Source organism: Quercus lobata, chromosome 12 (assembly GCF_001633185.2).
Source record: "Quercus lobata isolate SW786 chromosome 12, ValleyOak3.0 Primary Assembly, whole genome shotgun sequence".
Taxonomy (NCBI): Eukaryota; Viridiplantae; Streptophyta; class Magnoliopsida; order Fagales; family Fagaceae; genus Quercus; species Quercus lobata.
This window is the reverse complement of record NC_044915.1, coordinates 1,831,805-1,849,828: the sequence shown is the minus strand read 5'-3', so window position 1 is coordinate 1,849,828 and position 18,024 is coordinate 1,831,805. Positions and strand designations below refer to the sequence as shown.

The following is an 18,024-nucleotide window of genomic DNA, read 5'->3' as shown; positions in this document are numbered from 1 at the left end:
ACACGAGGGAAAAATAAATATTTTCTATCTTCCCACTTTTCCATCCTCCCACTAATTTTTCATCCTCTCACTTTTCCACTCTTCCAACCAAACAGACCCTTAGAAATTAGAAAGAGAGAGAAAGAAAGGAATAAAAAATATAATAGCAATTTGCTACAGTAATCGCTTCTAAGAGCATTCGTATCAAAGTTTTCAAAATACTAAAATGCTAATTTTTTGCAATGCATCTACATCAATTATGGTAAAGCTAAAACATTTAGCACCCAAGCTACAGTAAGCTGTTATCTTTGACGGCTTACTGTAGCAACAATCTTTAAAAAAAATTAATTTCTTATACCATTCTCTCTCTTCTCCTCTTAAATAATATTTATTTCTCTTTCTTCCAAAAAATCTTGATTTGCTGTCTTCTTCTCCTCCATTCTTTTTCGTTTGTCTTTTTCTTATCTCTTTTTCTCTTTTTACTCTTTCTTCTTCTCCTCTTGCTCAAGCTCTCTCTAAAAAAAAAAAAAAAATGTGGTGGTGGTAAATGGTTTTGGGTCGTGATTTGCTGTGCTATAGTGGTGGTGGTGGTGGTGGATTTTGGGTCATGAGTTCGATGTGTTGTGGTGGTGGTGTTGTGGTGGGCCATGGTGGGTCACAATGGGTTTGCTCTCTCTCCAGGTCATGGTGGATGGTAATGGTAGGCAATTGTGGGTTTTTTTATGGGTTTTTTTTTTAAACCTTTTTCCGGTGGTGGTGGTCTTGGTGGATTTTTTTTTTTGGAGGTGGCTTGTGATTGTGATGGTGGTTGTTGTGGCTGGGGGTGTTGGTCTATTTTAATGGGTTTCGTAGTGGGTTGTTGTGTGTGTGTGTGTGTGTTTTTTTTTTTTTTTTTGGTAAGTTGTGGCTGCCACAGTGGTGGTGGCAGTAGTGGTGGTGGCGGTGAAAGTGATTGGTTGCTATGAACTATTTTTGAAAGTTTTATTTTATTTTAATATGTTGTTCATATTATTTTAATGAGATGAAGGTAAAAATAGAATCTTTGATGTTAAGTGTATTGTAAAATTATTTGTTAAAATTAATAGAGTGGTTTTTTAAGATGCTAAATGCTAAAATTTTTGAAACCTTTGATGGGAATGCTCTAATCGTAGATTACTATAGTAAGTTGTTAAAAAAAATTTAACTTTGGCAGCTCTAATAAAGGGAGTTTTGGGTATTTGAGGCTATTATAACTCCTTCAATTTGAATGCTCTAACAAGGTACTTCAATTGTCTTTATAGCTAATTGTGTGTTTTTTTATTATAATTTTTTCCCCTCTTTGTTTGAATTCTTAAATGCTTTTTGAACAACAAATCATATTATAAATTAAATTTCATTATCATAACAAAATCTGTACAATCAAAGTGTACGTTCGGCCAACTTAGGCAGGATCTTTAACACCATATGTGTGTCTATATATATATATAATCCAATAGTTATAACCGGGATGAAAGATTTGAATTCTGGATATTTCCTCAAGAAATTCTAAAATGTGACAACTAGTTTAGTACAAGGCTCTTGGTAAAACTCCTATAACTTGGCACCAAAAAAAATCTTATTATTGGATAATATCTTTTTCATTAAACGCTCCTTCACAGGTACTCGATCGATAATTAAAAATTATTCTTATATAAAATCTTACAAAATAAGTATCACTTACGTATAACTAATCATGCATCATTCTACTATTGTTGTTGTGCAAGCATGCATGTCATACAGATATACATTAGAACTAGTCAAAAGAGAGCCATGCATGCTTTATTGTCATTATTATTACAATCTCCACCACTAAGTACTCGTCCTAAAAAAAACAAAGTACTCGTCCTCAAACATCACTTCTCTTCGAGACCCTAACCTTCAAACCATGTTTCATATGCAGCATAACGGAAAGACATGGAGAAATAGGATGACCTTCAACCATTTGAATACGATAATTCCAAAGTATCTCGGTTGCAATTGTCTTCATTTGAAAGAAAGTTAAGTCTTGACCCAGGCAACTCCTAGGTCCTGTATTAAACGCGATAAACTTGTAAGATGGTACGTGAATGATTCCTCCTTGCTCGTTGATCCATCTCTCAGGCCTGAACTCCAAGCAATCATCACCCCATACCTCTTCCATACTTCCCATTGAATACAGAGTAAAGAATGCAGCACTAGCTGATAGGCAGTGCAGGGACCAAGCCACACAGGATGCATCAATAGCTGACCAGAGTAGCACTGAAGTCTGGGAAGCAATTGAAGCAGTTCCACATCACGAGTTCTTCATTCAAGAGCGCTGAGGATTTGAGTCCCGTGATTCTAGGAAGTAGTTAGTCAGTATTGACACGTGTAAATTCCAGAAGTTTAGCTAACTAACTTTGGCGCCACTTTTTGAGAGTTAGTTATGTTCACTGTGTATATAAACAGAGCACTGTGTATTTTATTCATTAACTTCGTGTATTCTTTTTTGATCAATGAAATTCTCTCTATTCTATTTAGATTTCTCTCAGATTTTTTCATGGTATCAGAGCGGCTAGCACAGTTTACACTGATTTCCTAGCTTTTGGTTTGGTTCCAGAAGTTTTCTTTCGTTCCAAACAGAAATTTTCCTCAAGAAAATTTCCTCGTTTCTTTTTTCTGCTGAGAAATCGTTCGAGAATTTCTTTCTGTTTCTTCTTTTCATTGAAGTTTCTTTTGTTGTTCAAGCTTTGAAGATCATTCATGGCTTCTGTTGAAGGAAATGATCACTCTGATTCAACACAACCTCAATCCATGCGACCAGTCTCAAGTTCTAATACACAGAGCAATCCACCCAATCCTTTTCTGTTAAGTGCAAGTGAGAATCCAGGCAATATCTTGGTCACACAGCCATTGTTGGGAATGAGGAACTATCAATCTTGGTCTAGGGCTATGGTTCTGGCACTCACTGCCAAGAAAAAGATAGGCTTCGTAAATGGAAAGATTGAGAAACCTGAAGATGATTCTCCATTGTATGAGGATTGGGAAAGCTGTAACACAATGGTGCTTTCTTGGTTGATCAATTCAATGCATTTTGATGTGTCAAGTGGCATTATGTATTGTGAGACTGCAAGGGAGATGTGGCTTGAGTTGCAACGTGTATTTTCTCAAGGAAATGGACCAAAGATTTATAACCTTCAACAAGAAATTTCACAGATAACTCAGAGTCAATTGTCAGTGACTGAGTATTACTCTAAGTTCAAGAAACTTTGGGATCAACTACTTCATTATGAACCCTTGCCAGCATGTACTTGTGGTGCGATGAAGACACTCAGCATTGCTCATGAGAAATCCTATGTGATGAGGTTTCTAATGGGGCTCAATGAGAATTTTGAGACTGTGAGGAGTCACATTCTCATGCTTGAGCCATTTCCACCAATGAGCAAGGTGTATTCCTTGATTCTTCAAGAGGAGGCACATAAAGGAATTGGTCATGGTAATGGTTCTGCCTACATTCCTAAACCTGATTCAGTGGCAATGTATGCTAATGCCAAAGGGAATTCTGGTAACAAGGCTGGACCTAAGAAGGAAAGACCCTTGTGCACCCACTGTAACATGCTTGGACACACTGTGGAAAAGTGTTACAAACTCCATGGCTATCCACCAGGTTATAAGCAGAAGGGGAAGTTCAATGTTAATCAGGTTTCCTTTCCACAAGGAACTGATGCAGAGAATACATCTGCTCAATGTCCTATTACTAAGGCACAGTGTGAGCAGCTCCTTGCTCTTTTCAAACCAGGCTTTGATCAAGGTCAAAAACATCATGCTGCATCTGTTAGTACAAGTGGAAGTGTCTCTGGTTTGACTACTGAAGCTCATGGTGTGCCTGCTGCAACTGGTGTGCCTCTCTCATCAGCCCTTAACAATTCCAACTTCATTGACACTATGTCAGGTACTACTTCCAGCTTTTCTTTCAAACCTACTTTGCAGCACTCTATATTTTCTGCTAAAATAGTTGATAAAGAGTGTTTCCATACCACTGATTGGGTCATAGACACAGGTGCCACTAATCATATGGTACATTCAGTCACTTGCTTTACTTCTATCACCACTGTCTTAAATACTCATGTTAATTTGCCAAATTGTGAGATAGCTTTAGTCACACACATTGGTACTGTGAGGATCTCAGACAAATTTACTCTTTACAATGTGTTATGTGTTCCATCATTCAGTTTTAACCTCATTTCTGTCAGTCAGTTGGCCAAATCTATTTCTTGCTGTCTTATCTTCTTTGGGACATTGTGCTTTATCCAGGACCTTGCTCATTGGAGCACACTTGGTCTGGGTAAGGAATGCAATGGACTCTACCTGCTGGAAAGGAGCAACTCCACTTCACTATCTGCTTCCATTTCTGCTGCTTCCTTTTCTGCTGCATTACCTTCTGTTCTTAGCACTCATGTATGGCATTCTAGATTAGGACATCTGTCTAATGCCAAATTAGTTTCAATTAGGAATAATGGTGAACCACTTTGTACTTCAGTTGAGGATCTTACTTGTGAAATCTGCCCACTTGCAAAACAAAAACGTTTACCCTTCAATAAAAGTTCTCAAATTTCTACTTCTTGTTTTGATTTGATACATTGTGACTTATGGGGTCCCTTTTCAGTGTCCACCATTGATAATTGCAAATATTTCTTGACTATTGTGAATGATTGCTCAAGGTGTACTTGGGTTTATCTCTTAAAACATAAGTCTCAAACCCAATCTGTTCTAGAAGGCTTTTGTACCATGGTAGAAACTCAATTTTCTAAAAAGATCAAGACCATTAGGTCTGACAATGGTACAGAATTTCTCATGAGGGATTTCTTTGCTAAGCAAGGCATTTGTCATCAATTAAGCTGTGTTGAAACCCCTCAACAAAATGGTGTTGTTGAGAGGAAACATCAACACATCTTAAATGTGGCTAGAGCTCTCATGTTCCAATCACACCTGCCTTTACACCTATGGGGTCATGCTGTTCTTGCAGCCGTTTACTTGATAAATAGAACTCCATCTTCAGTTTTATCCAATCACACTCCTTTTGAAACTTTGTTTGGTTCTCCACCCTCCTATTCACATTTGAGAGTCTTTGGCTGCTTGTGTTTTGCTTCTACACTTTCTAATCATAGAACAAAGTTTGCCCCAAGAGCAAAGAAATGTGTGTTCTTAGGGTACCCTTTTGGGGTAAAAGGATATAAGGTTCTTGACTTAGCCACTCAAAGTGTGTTTCTCTCTAGGGATGTTGTTTTTTATGAACATTCCTTTCCTTTTGCATCTGTTTCTGTTGATGCTTCAGATTCCATTCCTTCTTGTGATGATGTTGTTGCTCCCTCTTCTTCAGCAGGTAATGATTCCTTTGTCACTCCCATTAGTGTTCCTGATTTTGTTCCAAATGAAATTGATAATGCCTTATTCCCTTCTTCTGTTTCTACTGATCCTGTTGTTCACAATAACATTCCTTCTTCTTCCATGTCTACTGATCTTTCACCTAGTTCTAGTCAGGTTCCTTTTCCAGCTGTCCCTTCTTCTCCACCAGTTGTACCAGCTTCTCCAGTGCCTCTCAGGAAATCAACTAGAGACACTAGACCTCCTGCATACTTGCAGGATTATGCTTGTATTGCATTTGCTCCTGGTGCTGCTTATGATCTGGCTGAGTGCATCACCTACTCTCACTTGGAACCTGGTTACCAATCTTACCTCATGACAGTTGGTTCTAGTCCTCAAGAACCTCAGAGCTTCTCCCAGGCAGTTCAAGATCCTCTTTGGAGAGCTGCCATGGACAAGGAAGTTCAAGCTCTTGAGACAAATCACACTTGGGATGTGACTACTTTACCTCCTGGTAAGCTTCCCATTGGCTGCAAATGGGTTTATAAAGTCAAGCTCAATCCTGATGGCAGTGTTGAGAGGTATAAAGCAAGATTGGTAGCTAAAGGTTATACCCAAAGAGAAGGCCTTGATTTCCTAGAGACTTTCTCTCCAGTTGCTAAGACTGTTTCAGTAAGGGTCTTGCTTGCTTTGGCTGCTGCTAAGTCTTGGCCTTTACATCAATTAGACATTAATAATGCCTTTCTTCATGGGGATTTGGATGAGGAGGTTTACATGGTCTTGCCTCCTGGTTTTCACAGTAAGGGGGAGTGTTCAGTCTCTTCTTCTGCTTCAGTTCCTAAAGCAGCATCTGCTCCTAAAGTTTGTAAGCTGGTGAAATCAATCTATGGCTTAAGACAAGCTTCTCGGCAATGGTACACAAAGTTGTCAGCAACAATTACACAGCTTGGTTTTGTTCAGTCCCAAGCAGACCATTCTCTATTTGTTCATAGGAATGGTTCTTTGTTTACTGCAATACTGGTCTATGTAGATGACATGATCATTACAGGTAATGATCTTGATTGTGTTGCTTCTCTGAAGTCAGTGCTAGATCAGAAGTTTGGGATCAAGGACTTGGGATCACTCAAGTTTTTCTTAGGCTTGGAAATTGCAAGGAACAAGACTGGGATCAGTTTAACACAAAGGAAATATGCTCTTGAAGTTCTTGAAGAAACTGGAATGACAGGTTGCAAACCAACTCAAACACCAATGGAGCAGCAATTGAAGTTATCCAAAGGTGGTGGAGATCTGATTTCTAATCCTGGCCAGTATAGGAGGCTTATTGGGAAGCTAATGTACTTAACCTTGAGCAGACCAGATATCACATATGCAGTACATAGGCTTAGTCAGTTCTTGGCACAACCTAGAGTACCACATATGAAGGCTGCTACCAGAATACTTCAGTATATTAAAGGCACACCTGGACAAGGTGTTTTCTTCCCCACAGATTCTGATTTGCACTTAAAGGCATACTGTGATGCAGATTGGGCTGGATGCCCTGACACAAGGAAGTCCTTGACAGGCTATTGTGTGTTCTTGGGTAATGCCTTGGTGTCCTGGAGATCTAAGAAACAAAGTATAGTGTCTAGATCAAGTGCTGAAGCAGAATACAGGGCAATGGCCACAACCACATGTGAGCTGACTTGGATATTACATTTATTAGAGGATTTACATGTTAAACATGACAGACCTGTTTTGTTATACTGTGATAACCAGGCAGCACTTCACATAGCAGCTAACCCAGTGTTTCATGAAAGGTCCAAGCACATAGAAGCTGATTGCCATGTTGTACGAAATAGGATTCTTGATGGTACACTAAAGACCTTCTATGTCTCAACCAAAAATCAATTGGCGGATGTTTTTACAAAAGCCTTAGGAGTTGAAAACTACTTGAGATTGATCACTAGATTGGGTGTAATCAATATCTTTGCTCATGTAGTAGAATACCCTTCCCCACCTAAGTCAAGTCACAAGGCAAGAGCTGTGCTCTTGAGGGGGAGTGTTAAAAATGCAGGGCATACTGCAGAGCATATTGCAGGACAGAGTGGCATGAGACAAGGTACAAGTGTGATGGCTAGTACAGTTGCTGCTGAGGTGAAGAGCATTGATCAAGCCACGAGGGTTGTAAAGAATGCAGCACTAGCTGATAGGCAGTGCAGGGACCAAGCCACACAGGATGCATCAATAGCTGACCAGAGTAGCACTGAAGTCTGGGAAGCAATTGAAGCAGTTCCACATCACGAGTTCTTCATTCAAGAGTGCTGAGGATTTGAGTCCCGTGATTCTAGGAAGTAGTTAGTCAGTATTGACACGTGTAAATTCCAGAAGTTTAGCTAACTAACTTTGGCGCCACTTTTTGAGAGTTAGTTATGTTCACTGTGTATATAAACAGAGCACTGTGTATTTTATTCATTAACTTCGTGTATTCTTTTTTGATCAATGAAATTCTCTCTATTCTATTTAGATTTCTCTCAGATTTTTTCAGACACCATTACCTTTGTATTTGCATCAATACGGATGCCACTTGGAAGAGTGTCTGGTTGAATAGAGACTCTTTGATTGAAAGGTACTGATGGGTATAACCGAAGGGTCTCACAAATGGCTGCATGGAGATAAACTAGTTTACCTAGCTCTTCTACATTGAAAAACCTCCAATCTCCATCTTCTTTGGCCTGCAAATTCTCTTTGATCTCTTCTAGAATCTTTTTTTCAACCAAAGGGTGTGTGATAATTAGCCAGAAAAGCCATGTGAGAGCTGCATTCACAGTGTCTTTCCCAGCTGCAGTGAAATTGAAAGCAATGTCTCTTAGATATCTCTCAGATTTTTTGTAAGCATCCATGTGTAAGTTTCCTTCAATTTCCTTTTCTTCTTCTTCTTCTTCTTCTTCTAGTTTTTCTGCCATGCAAGCTGTTAATAGGTCAAAATCCTCATCCTTCTCCTCAACTTGTTCCATTTGGTCTCTGCGCCTGCGAAATTCTTCTTGCTTCAATGATATGCACTGGTACAAGAAGCAATCTAAGGTCTCCATGGCTCCGCGTAGCTTTTTCTCTTCTCCTATATTCAGCCATTTCTGTATCCTCCAAATGAATTCCGGAACCATATGCCGGTAAAACACAGCCTCCTCTACTTTGTCGAATGCTCTTCTACTTGCCACTTCTGGTAAGTCAACAGAAAGGCAGTTTGGATCAAAGCCTAGAACCAGCAAGCATGTATTATCAAAGGTAAACCTCTGAAAAACATCTTGCAAGTCCATCTCAGTTCCTAGTCTTGATGCATGATCAAGAACAGCGAAAAGGCCTTGTGATACTTTTTGCCGCATAGATCTCTCTTGAAATAGCTGGAACTTTCTGTGTTTAATCAGCGAATGAATCAATTTCCTGAAAGATTTCCATGAATCTGAATCAGAAGTGAGAACCCCATCACCGAAAGGTTCAAAAACCTTTTTAAACTCTGGACCCTTTCGATAGTTGGCGAAGTTTTTGCTTGATATGTAGCGCACATTCATGGGATCACAAGTGGCCAAAAAGTCCATGTTTGCAAACCATGGTCCTTTGAACTTGAATGTCCCACCACTTTGTTTCAGAACTTGGGTTGCATACTCATGGATATGTGGTGCCTTGCAAAGAAGCCCAGGCAACATTCCAACAATAGGCCAGTTTGTAATGGGTGATATCCTCTTCCAACTCCAATGGAAGAGAGAGAGAAAGTAAAGCAATAGCATCAATATCTCAATGTAATCAAATATAGCCATTGGGTTTGGTATCTAAACAATCTTTTGAGGTCGTTTGTACGTGGTTTCTAAGGTGGGCTTTTATAGAGCTGGTTATTATGTTTGGTTTGTTAATCTTTGAATCAACTCCAAGGTTTTTATAGAGGGGCTGGGCTTTTGCTTGGTAACCTTGAAAACTTTCTTACATATATACGTACAAGATAGACAGATTTAATCAAATGTCAAAACTCAAAATTCCAACCAAATGACATATGCACGAAGCAAGACCAAGATTACCAAATTATAATTTGGTCAAAAAACCAACAATGACATATGGTACGTATATCATTTTGGTTGAAAATTTAGACTCGCCCACCTTTTTCTATGTATTCATTTAAAGAGCAAATAAAGATAGATTGGCCCGAGTCAAAATTTCCAGCAATCTGGTGTCATTCAATATGTTTCATGTTTTAATTCAACGGATACCTATATCATTTAGTGATAAATGTTGAATATACCTTATTCAACGAATTTATTTTGAATTTACCAGGTGGCACACAAAATGGCTAGATACGCAATGCAAGTTTAATAGTTTTAGTTGGAGCATTTAAAGATATGCCAGCATTTGTTGAAATCCACATTCTCTAGGATATGCATTCAAATCTTTATGAAAATGCTAACTCACATATATATATTTTTAAAATGAGATTATTATTTTTTACTTTCACCCTTTGTTATGGACATGTGTAAATGATCATGGGGTTATTTGACAAATAAATCAAAACCTTAATTAAGGGTGCAGTGTTGTTTATAAAAATAAGAGGGGATTTACGACATTTCTCCAAACCTGGAGTGAGTAATTACTGTTTGCTCTAAAAATTTAAATATTAATAATTATTAACTCCTAATTGCGTTGGAACACTTGGGTCTGAGTCTGAGATGCCAGCATTTGTTGAAAACCAAATTCTTCTTGATAGAGGTCTGAAAATTTTGATTTGTCTACATTAATGTTGGATGATCGATCGATGTTGGAGAGTTTTTTTTTTTAATTTTTTTAATTTTTATAGAATCAAATCTTCTATTTGTAGGTAATGGATTGTATTTATTTCCAGCTAGCAACACCCCACAAATCAAGGGAGGGGCTTGATTTTGTAGAAAATAACTATCATTTACAAATGTCATCTTTTTTTCAAATACTTACAAAATTGCATAAATAACTTAATTTTTATTTTCATATAAACACGTCTCCCACGTCCATTTGGATGGCGTTAAGGAATCCATATGAACGGTAAATAGCAATTTTTTTTTTTTTTTTTTTGGTTCCAAAGATAAATAGCAAATGTTTATTTATAAAACACAACCACATGGTATTCTTAAAACTTAAGGCAATGAGCCAAAGCCACATACTTGACCATCTAATTTTGCAAGATGCGTCCAATATATACTAGACCCTCACTTGCAGTGGTCTAACACTTCATTATTCATTAAAATAAAATGTCATCTTTTAAGAATTCAAAATTAGAAGAAAAAATAAAACTACTCCAAAGGATCCCGTAATAACTTGGTGTGTGTAGATCAAGGGACTGCATATATCCCAAGTGAACAATTAGACACTCGAATAGGTCTGGATTTCCTTATTTGTCAAAAAAAAAAAAAAAACTCATTACACTGCATCATGATTACTTAGAGAAAAGAAAAAATTAAAATAAATAATATAGAAGCTACGAAAGTAGAAAAAGGTACCATTGTTACCTAGGATGCATGAACACTTCATTAAGGATGTCATTCGTGTCGTGTCTATGTCATACAGGTGTCGTACTTGCCGTTTTATATTATAATTTTTCAAAAATTGCTTGTGTCGCTGTGTCGTACCTGTACCCATACTCGTATTTGTATCCATGTCCGTGTCTGTGCATCCTAAGTTATTACATGTACTTTGTAGAAAAACTCACAATAACCTAGCGCTTTAGCTGGAACAGTGTCAGATTTTGTAGTAAAAAAACGTTTGGAGTGAATATTTATGCTAGATAATGTTGTTATTAACATATTTTCCACATCCCTATCATAATAGATGCATTATTTTAAGGCTTCTTGTTGTTTTTTTCGCATTAAGGAGAAAGTATCTCCTATATCGGTCTTTTGAGACCGATTAATACAAGACTTTTTCCACTTTAACTCACATGTCAGTGGGACATGGTTATGGGTCTCATGAGACTAGCGCATACAAGATTTTTCTCACTTTAAGGCTTGATGTAATTCTTTTAGATATATTTCGACGATTTAAATAATAATAATAATAATAATAATTTATATCAATCCCATCACACGCGCTATATATTCATTCTAATTTGAAGTTTATGTGATTATCTAGTGAGATTTATGCATTTATTGCTCACGAAAATAGCCAAAAAATGGAATTAGGCCTAGCAAAAAAAATGCACACACCCATTTACTCAATAATGACACTTTTACTTTATTCATACAATATGGGTAAGTCACCTATAATATTTTACTTTTTTTTCAAACGAAAAAATTCAAATGATTCAATTGAAATATGATTTTTTTAACACTTTTTGATTTATACGTTGAAAAGAAAATTGCTACAACATTTAATACAAACTCGATTATATATGATTTGGAAATTATCAAGAATGCCGAATTCCATTTTTGAAAGATAATTGAATTACAAGGTATTAAGAAACAATTATTTTGTATTTTTTTCATTTGTTGATACTTTGTTAATACTAAATGGATGCAAACTTGGATAGTCATGAGATTAAAAAAGAGGGTTCTATTAAAAAAAGAGAGAGAGAGAGAGGGTTCATATTTCAGCACACCTTAATTGAAATCCTAACTCTGTTCCTGAATTCAATACTGGCAGCAATTTGAGCTGACACATTTTTATTGTTAACTGATCCAGGGGCACTTTAAGTTTTAAGGCATTTGGTGTTTGAACAAGTGAACACGTGTCAACGCTTGTGTTTTGGTGGATATGGCATTTGGTGTGTTGTAAATTGTATTGCTCTCAGGCCTGATTCTTAATTAGTTTCGATATTGCTGGTTTTTAAAAATTAATTAGGGATATTTTTAGGGAAGAAGATTAGGCCACTTCTTCGTATCATACTCTTCCCCCTCAACAAATCCTCCCCATATTCACATAAGAACGAAGACATTGTAGATACGTATCAATATTGAGAAAAACCAAGCTCTTAAGCCTCTATCAGTTTTACGTTGAAACCTATACTTCTTAATGAGCTCCAATACAAATGATCTTCTTTCCCAAGAATAAAAGGATGAATCATAATTTTAAAACCCAATGCACCCGTAACCCCCCAATTAAAAACCCAAAAAAAAAAAAAAAAAAAAAAAAGATCTAAAATTAACTAATTGCTGAATGAGCCACGAAATAATGCATTAGGAGTCTAGGACACAAAAGGTGCATCTTTGTTTTGACACCAACCATAAACTACATGCAGAAATGCTTTCAAGTGTTTTAACTCTAAAGCTCCCAGCCTCCCATTGTCATCCTAGCTATTGAGTTTGCAATGGGGCTCTTGCTCCTAGGCATGAGCATAGACTACTTAGCCTGTGAATGCCCTTGAATTGCCTAGCAATTGGTTATGGTAGTAGGTTCAATTGCCGATAGATTTTACTGGCTAGAGGACAATCCAAATGACTCTTCTTTAGAAAGGTTCCCTTTCATTAAAATAAAGGGTTTGTGACAGGGTTTGTGACGGGGCTCTCTTCTAATAAAAAGGAAGACACAAATTTATTCTTTGACAAGGTTCAATCATCAGCTGCTAGTCTCCACCAACTGACAAATGCCCAAAACAGATTCAAAGAAACTCAATGAGACCAACAATAACATTTATAACAGACCAGAAGCAACAGCCAGCATTGCCTGATTATATATGATTCTGTAGAAAGAAAGCAAACTGAAGGGATTACATGGAGAATTTCACGCCTTCATCATCAGCCGAGGTTCCCTTGAATATAGCAAGCTTCCCCTTTTGTTCTAGCACTCTCAAAGCTCGCATTAGTATTGTCCGGTCAATCCCATGAAGCTCTGAAGTATTCACAGATGAAGAGAGAGATTCTAGTCACCAAGTGTATAAACTTTCATCCAAAATCATCCAAAATTAATTCAAAATCACGAGTCAACAAAAGTACTTTTTTTAAGTGTGCATGCACAATCTTCTCAAAAAAAAATTGTGCATGCACAAATGAGAGAGAGAGAGAGAGAGAAAATTCCAACATTTTAAAATACAACATTTTAAGACCCACACCAAACCAGAAGCAATTAGACTCGAGCACTCAATGTTGTTCACAAGAAGCAAAACAGCACTTAACAGAAATGACAACGATGAGCATCCAAAATGACTATTTTAAATTGTTTGCTCATCTTAAATTACATAAATACTATAACAGGCAAAAGATATTATCAAGAATGCAGTGAAGAGCCACAGTCAGCCCTCAGTGAAATATACATAGGCATGACCTTAATGCAATATGAAAAATAAGATGCACAAACATATGGAAATCTAGTAATTGAATATAAAAGAGAATTTGTATGAGCTTTTTTTTTTTTTTTTTTGAAGAAAAGAATTTGTATGAGTTAACTGAGAAAGTACTAAAAACTGTGCACAACGGTACAAACTTAATGAAGAAATCATCTGAGTAGCAACTATCCACGATGCATCAAGTAACATGAGTACATAACTGAGTATTAAAAGAAGTCAAATCAAGACAAGAATCAACAGAGAGAGAGGAGATATATATATATATATATATATATTTTAACTATGGATGAGCACTAACACTTTGAATATGTTTTTGGGATCAGTGAAAAAACCCCATCCATTTACCCACCTTTCTTTTATAAGGCCCGTGCTATTTGCATTGAGGCAAAAGAACGTTGGACAGGGTAAACAGTTGGACCTTGCCCCTGGGGCAGACCTCAAAAAAACACTATCTAACAACTCATCCCAGGAAAATCAGATTTCTTTTTTAATCTTCCGAAATGAAGGAAAACATTTTCTTTCGTCACTTCAAATTTTCTTCCATGTAAAAATTTAATTAGAAAAATGGATGAAACAAAATTATCTCCCTCACCCTCCCCCAAAAATCTCCTAATTGATGCAATACTTAGTAGCAACAGCAATACAATCATGAAACAGTTAGTTTCTGCTATCATTTACAAAATTACTTGGTCTACACTATATGCAGTCAACGCTTACCTGTCCCACGAGATTCAATCCCTGAACGTATTTCCTCGACTGTCATAACACTGTCCTCCAACCCATTATCTTTTACCTAATCAAATATGCATGAAAAATTAAATCAAAAGAATGGTAAGTAATTACTTACTAATGATGTGAAATTTTATCATCAAAATTACACTTTAACTCACAAAGCGGAAGATAATGTCAGCCCAATCTTGAACACGGTGCCAGAGAATTAAACATTTCCTATGTCCCTTATCCAACCACTCTGCACGTCCTGTAACATCAGAATGACAATTGTTCAACAACCTACACAAGTCATAAATGTAGCCGGGCAGGCTTTTACAGTGCACCAAGAAAAAAAGCCATCTAGACCATATCGAACCTTCTGAAACTAATGCTGAGAGGAATGCTTCCCTGGCTTCATGACTTAGAGATCCTACACTATCACAATCGAATAGTAAATATAAATAAAGGATAAAACTATGCAAAACATGCTGCAGAAATAATGCCATAGATTTTTGGGGGCCTGCACAGGGGTGGCAACTTTGTTAATAATCCTCTTCCTGATAACATATAATTATTCATGGCATGAGCTCAGGAAACTTTTTGCTATATACAACATGATAGACATACAGAACCATTATTGTCCAAATAAATTTGAAAAACTACTACCTGCAACAAAATATAGTCAAAAAAAAGAGGAAACAGTTCAACTTTTATTCCAACGTTTCAATTAATATCCCCTTTGATGCTTTGTCCCCAGCAATATCTATTTGGCTGGTCAAGAACAGATTATGGAGATAGCCAGTTAGCCACCTTGATTCCTTCTAAGTTTTACCTTCAAGCAAGCATACAAATTAAAAGTATATTTAAGATCTCCTAATTTTCCTTTTCATAATAGTTTACAATAACTAAGAGGATTTTATTCTAGCCGCGCAATTCTTGAATAATTAAATGCATATAAATGAGTAAATCAGAAAATTTTCACTAAACAATCAAAAGCCCTAGAAGAAGATATCCCAATTTGATGTCATCTTCAATTTGGAACACCCCTTACTAACTTATTAATTATTGCAGGGTGGGAAAAAAGAGTTAAGAAGAAAACCTCCCAAATGGAGAAGAACCGATCTGCTCCAACCCCAAATATATCAGAACACCAAAAATTTTGAACTTTTATGAATGAAGTGCAATTTCTTGAGTAATAATGAACAATAATACAGTTGAAGCACAGCTAACAATTCCACTAGAATTAAGGGCATTCTGCCAATTTCAATGGCAAAATGTACAATGTCCAGCTTACAGGGTACTGATATGCCAAACAGTTTCTAGGACTCAACACAAATTTCAATGACCAAATTAGAAACTAACAAAAACAAAGGACTTACTTTCAATCACAGGATTTGAAAATAGAGCAAAATCTTCTTCCAGTCCAATCACAAATATCTTTTGTGTTCTACAGTAGTCAAGGATAAGATCCTTCCAAAGTTGTACCTGCTTCTCACGGGTGTCCCTTACAGGCTGCAAGCTGACAAACATACACCAAGGTATGTTATAGAATGAATCACAATTTCCAAATGAAAAATAAGATTCAATAACACAATGTTGAAAAGATATGTTAAAATCAAAATGAAAAAAACAGAAAAATTACAAGAAAAAAAAATTACAATGAAAGATAACAAACATCCAAAAAGAATACTATCGACATATCTTTTCATGAAAAATGACATTCTTGTAATTATTTGGTTTTTATATTCATATTTGATGTAATCTCAATATGGGTTTATTTTCTTTCCATGTTGGATGTAATTTGGGAACCTTATTAAAAGGCACCTGGACTCAATATATATATATATATATATATTGATAGGTAATAAAACTTTTATTCAAAAAATTGAACATCATGTTCACGATGGTGAACATTCTGATCAAGAAAAAATACAGCAGGTTCAAAAACTTAATCTAATAAAGTGTAAGAATGCAGAAATGGAAACACAATCCATAAAACCCCAAACACACACCCACTGAAACAAAGTGCCAAAGAGAAGAGCTTTTAAAAGATCTGAGGGTCTCTTATTGGCTTCAAAGATGCGTGTATTACGTTCAGTCCAAACTAGCCACATTAAACATGCCAAGACCATATTCCATATGATTGACAGATGCTTTCCAAACTAGTTTCTCCAAGCAAAGAGGAGAGAGTAAATTGTCTTTGGCATTACCCAATGGATCACAAATACCTCAAAAATTGCACTCCATAATGCATGAGAAAAATTACAGTGGAGTAGAAGATGATCCACAGTTTCCCCATCACAACAACATAAACAACATCTATTAACCAAGGATTGACCTCTCTTAACTAGATTATCAATAGTGAGTATCCCATCCCTAGCTGCTGTCCATAAAAAGAAAGACACCCGTTTAGGCACCTTTGCACACCAAATACACTCCCAAGCAAAAACCTCAGTGAGAGGGCCAGACAGCAACTTATAGTAAGAGAGCACATCAAACACTTCCGTCTTCCGTCTTAGTCAACTTCCAAGTTAAAGTATCATCCTCCTCACCCCTCGGCATAGAGGAATACAAAAACTCATTGTATAGGGTTGATCATGGATGAATAAAATTGGGAAGGGGGGTGGGGATTTCTTCCAATGCTTGGTGGTTACTCCAAGCCAACCTAGCCTAGGTGCTGACTCCTAGGTTCCTATCATTCTTCTAATACTTGGTGCTAACTCCAAGTAACTCTCAGTGCTAAAATACAACATACAAATGGCCACCCCACCCAAAAAAAAAAAAAAAAAAGATCAAAAACCACCACATAGCAATGTTATTGTTAAATAAAGTGTACATATGAAAAAGAAATGATAAATTGGAGATTAAGATTCCATTAGGAAGAAAACAAGTTATATTGAGACAATAATTTAAATAAAATAAAATATAAAAAAAATTGTGAGAATCTGAAACGTGAAGAGAGCGAAGACGATTTACGTGAAGTATGGAGGGTAATTGAAGAAGTGGGGTAGCTTAAAATCACCCAATTTCTGCATATCTCAATTATAATAATAATAGCAACTCTGCAAAATTAAAAGAGGACAGAATTTCAGCACATGAATAACAACATCAACATATCCTTCAGAAAAATAAGAGCAGTAACCACTAACCAAAAACAAAGGACCTTCGGGCTGAACTAATTAGTGTTGGGAAGGTGGGTACGCTTGATGACGATGCGAGCGATGAATTCTTTGACAGTATTTCAGAGAGTGCTTGACGTGGGTATGGGTTTACAAAGGAGTTTTAGATTTTAGCTTGAGGTTGAAGATAAAAAAATGTATTGAGATTTTCTGAGACACTTACTCTGTTTTGCTAGGAATTTTTCTGGATTTTCAGAGAGAGTATTTGAGTACTATTGTTTGGTTGCCAAGAAAGTGAGGGAAAAAGAAATGAAAAATTTTCTTTGTGGTTTCCGAGAAAAGGCAAGAAAGGACAAGAAAATGAATGGATTTTAAAATTAAGAATTTTTTTTTTTTTTTTTAAATTTTATGGGAGGGGCTGGGTTGAGTTTGGGAATAGTGTTTTTGGGTTAAATGGGATTTAATGGTTTTTTAGTTAAAACTCAATAATCATTTGGTCTAATTGGGTTGATGTCCATTTAACCCAACTAATAATTAGGTGGGTTTGGGTTCAATTAAAGTGGGTGGATTTGAGTGGGCAAATGGGTTTGGGCTTATTTTGCCACC

At 36.5% G+C, this 18,024-nt stretch overlaps 2 protein-coding genes across 3 annotated transcripts; both read right to left on the bottom strand.

Moving 5' to 3' along the window:
* Positions 1 to 1,764: 1,764 nt before the first annotated feature.
* Positions 1,765 to 9,166, bottom strand: LOC115969985 (alkane hydroxylase MAH1-like). The gene is made up of 2 exons (XM_031089627.1): positions 7,846 to 9,166; positions 1,765 to 2,171 (listed from the first exon to the last, which is right to left on the bottom strand). The coding sequence occupies exons 1-2, from the start codon at positions 9,108 to 9,110 to the stop codon at positions 1,844 to 1,846; spliced, it is 1,593 nt and encodes a 530-aa protein (XP_030945487.1). The 5' UTR covers positions 9,111 to 9,166; the 3' UTR covers positions 1,765 to 1,843.
* A 3,649-nt stretch (positions 9,167 to 12,815) lies between these two features.
* Positions 12,816 to 17,797, bottom strand: LOC115972618 (vacuolar protein sorting-associated protein 25). Of its 2 annotated transcripts, XM_031092949.1 has the most exons (8): positions 17,449 to 17,797; positions 17,276 to 17,361; positions 15,679 to 15,818; positions 14,803 to 14,856; positions 14,676 to 14,729; positions 14,479 to 14,567; positions 14,306 to 14,381; positions 12,816 to 13,134 (listed from the first exon to the last, which is right to left on the bottom strand). In XM_031092949.1, the coding sequence occupies exons 2-8, from the start codon at positions 17,332 to 17,334 to the stop codon at positions 13,013 to 13,015; spliced, it is 594 nt and encodes a 197-aa protein (XP_030948809.1). In that variant the 5' UTR covers positions 17,335 to 17,361; positions 17,449 to 17,797; the 3' UTR covers positions 12,816 to 13,012. The 2 variants fall into 2 exon arrangements, with proteins under 2 accessions (XP_030948809.1, XP_030948810.1); XM_031092950.1 differs by lacking the exon at positions 14,803 to 14,856 and having other exon boundaries at positions 17,449 to 17,795.
* Between the last annotated feature and the right edge of the window lie 227 nt (positions 17,798 to 18,024).

What these genes read in the sequence shown, in the direction of transcription:
- LOC115969985 (XM_031089627.1), bottom strand. Translation starts at nt 9,110, where the DNA reads ATGGCTATATTTGATTACATTGAGATATTGATGCTATTGCTTTACTTT. An exon ending in GCAAATACAAAGGTAATGGT is followed by an intron (nt 2,172 to 7,845) that starts GTCTGAAAAAAT and finishes CCTATCAGCTAG; the next exon opens with TGCTGCATTCTTTACTCTGT.
- LOC115972618 (XM_031092949.1), bottom strand. Translation starts at nt 17,334, where the DNA reads ATGCAGAAATTGGGTGATTTTAAGCTACCCCACTTCTTCAATTACCCT. An exon ending in CAGGCCCCCAAAAATCTATG is followed by an intron (nt 14,730 to 14,802) that starts GCATTATTTCTG and finishes GTGATAGTGTAG; the next exon opens with GATCTCTAAGTCATGAAGCC. An exon ending in CTGACATTATCTTCCGCTTT is followed by an intron (nt 14,382 to 14,478) that starts GTGAGTTAAAGT and finishes ATATTTGATTAG; the next exon opens with GTAAAAGATAATGGGTTGGA.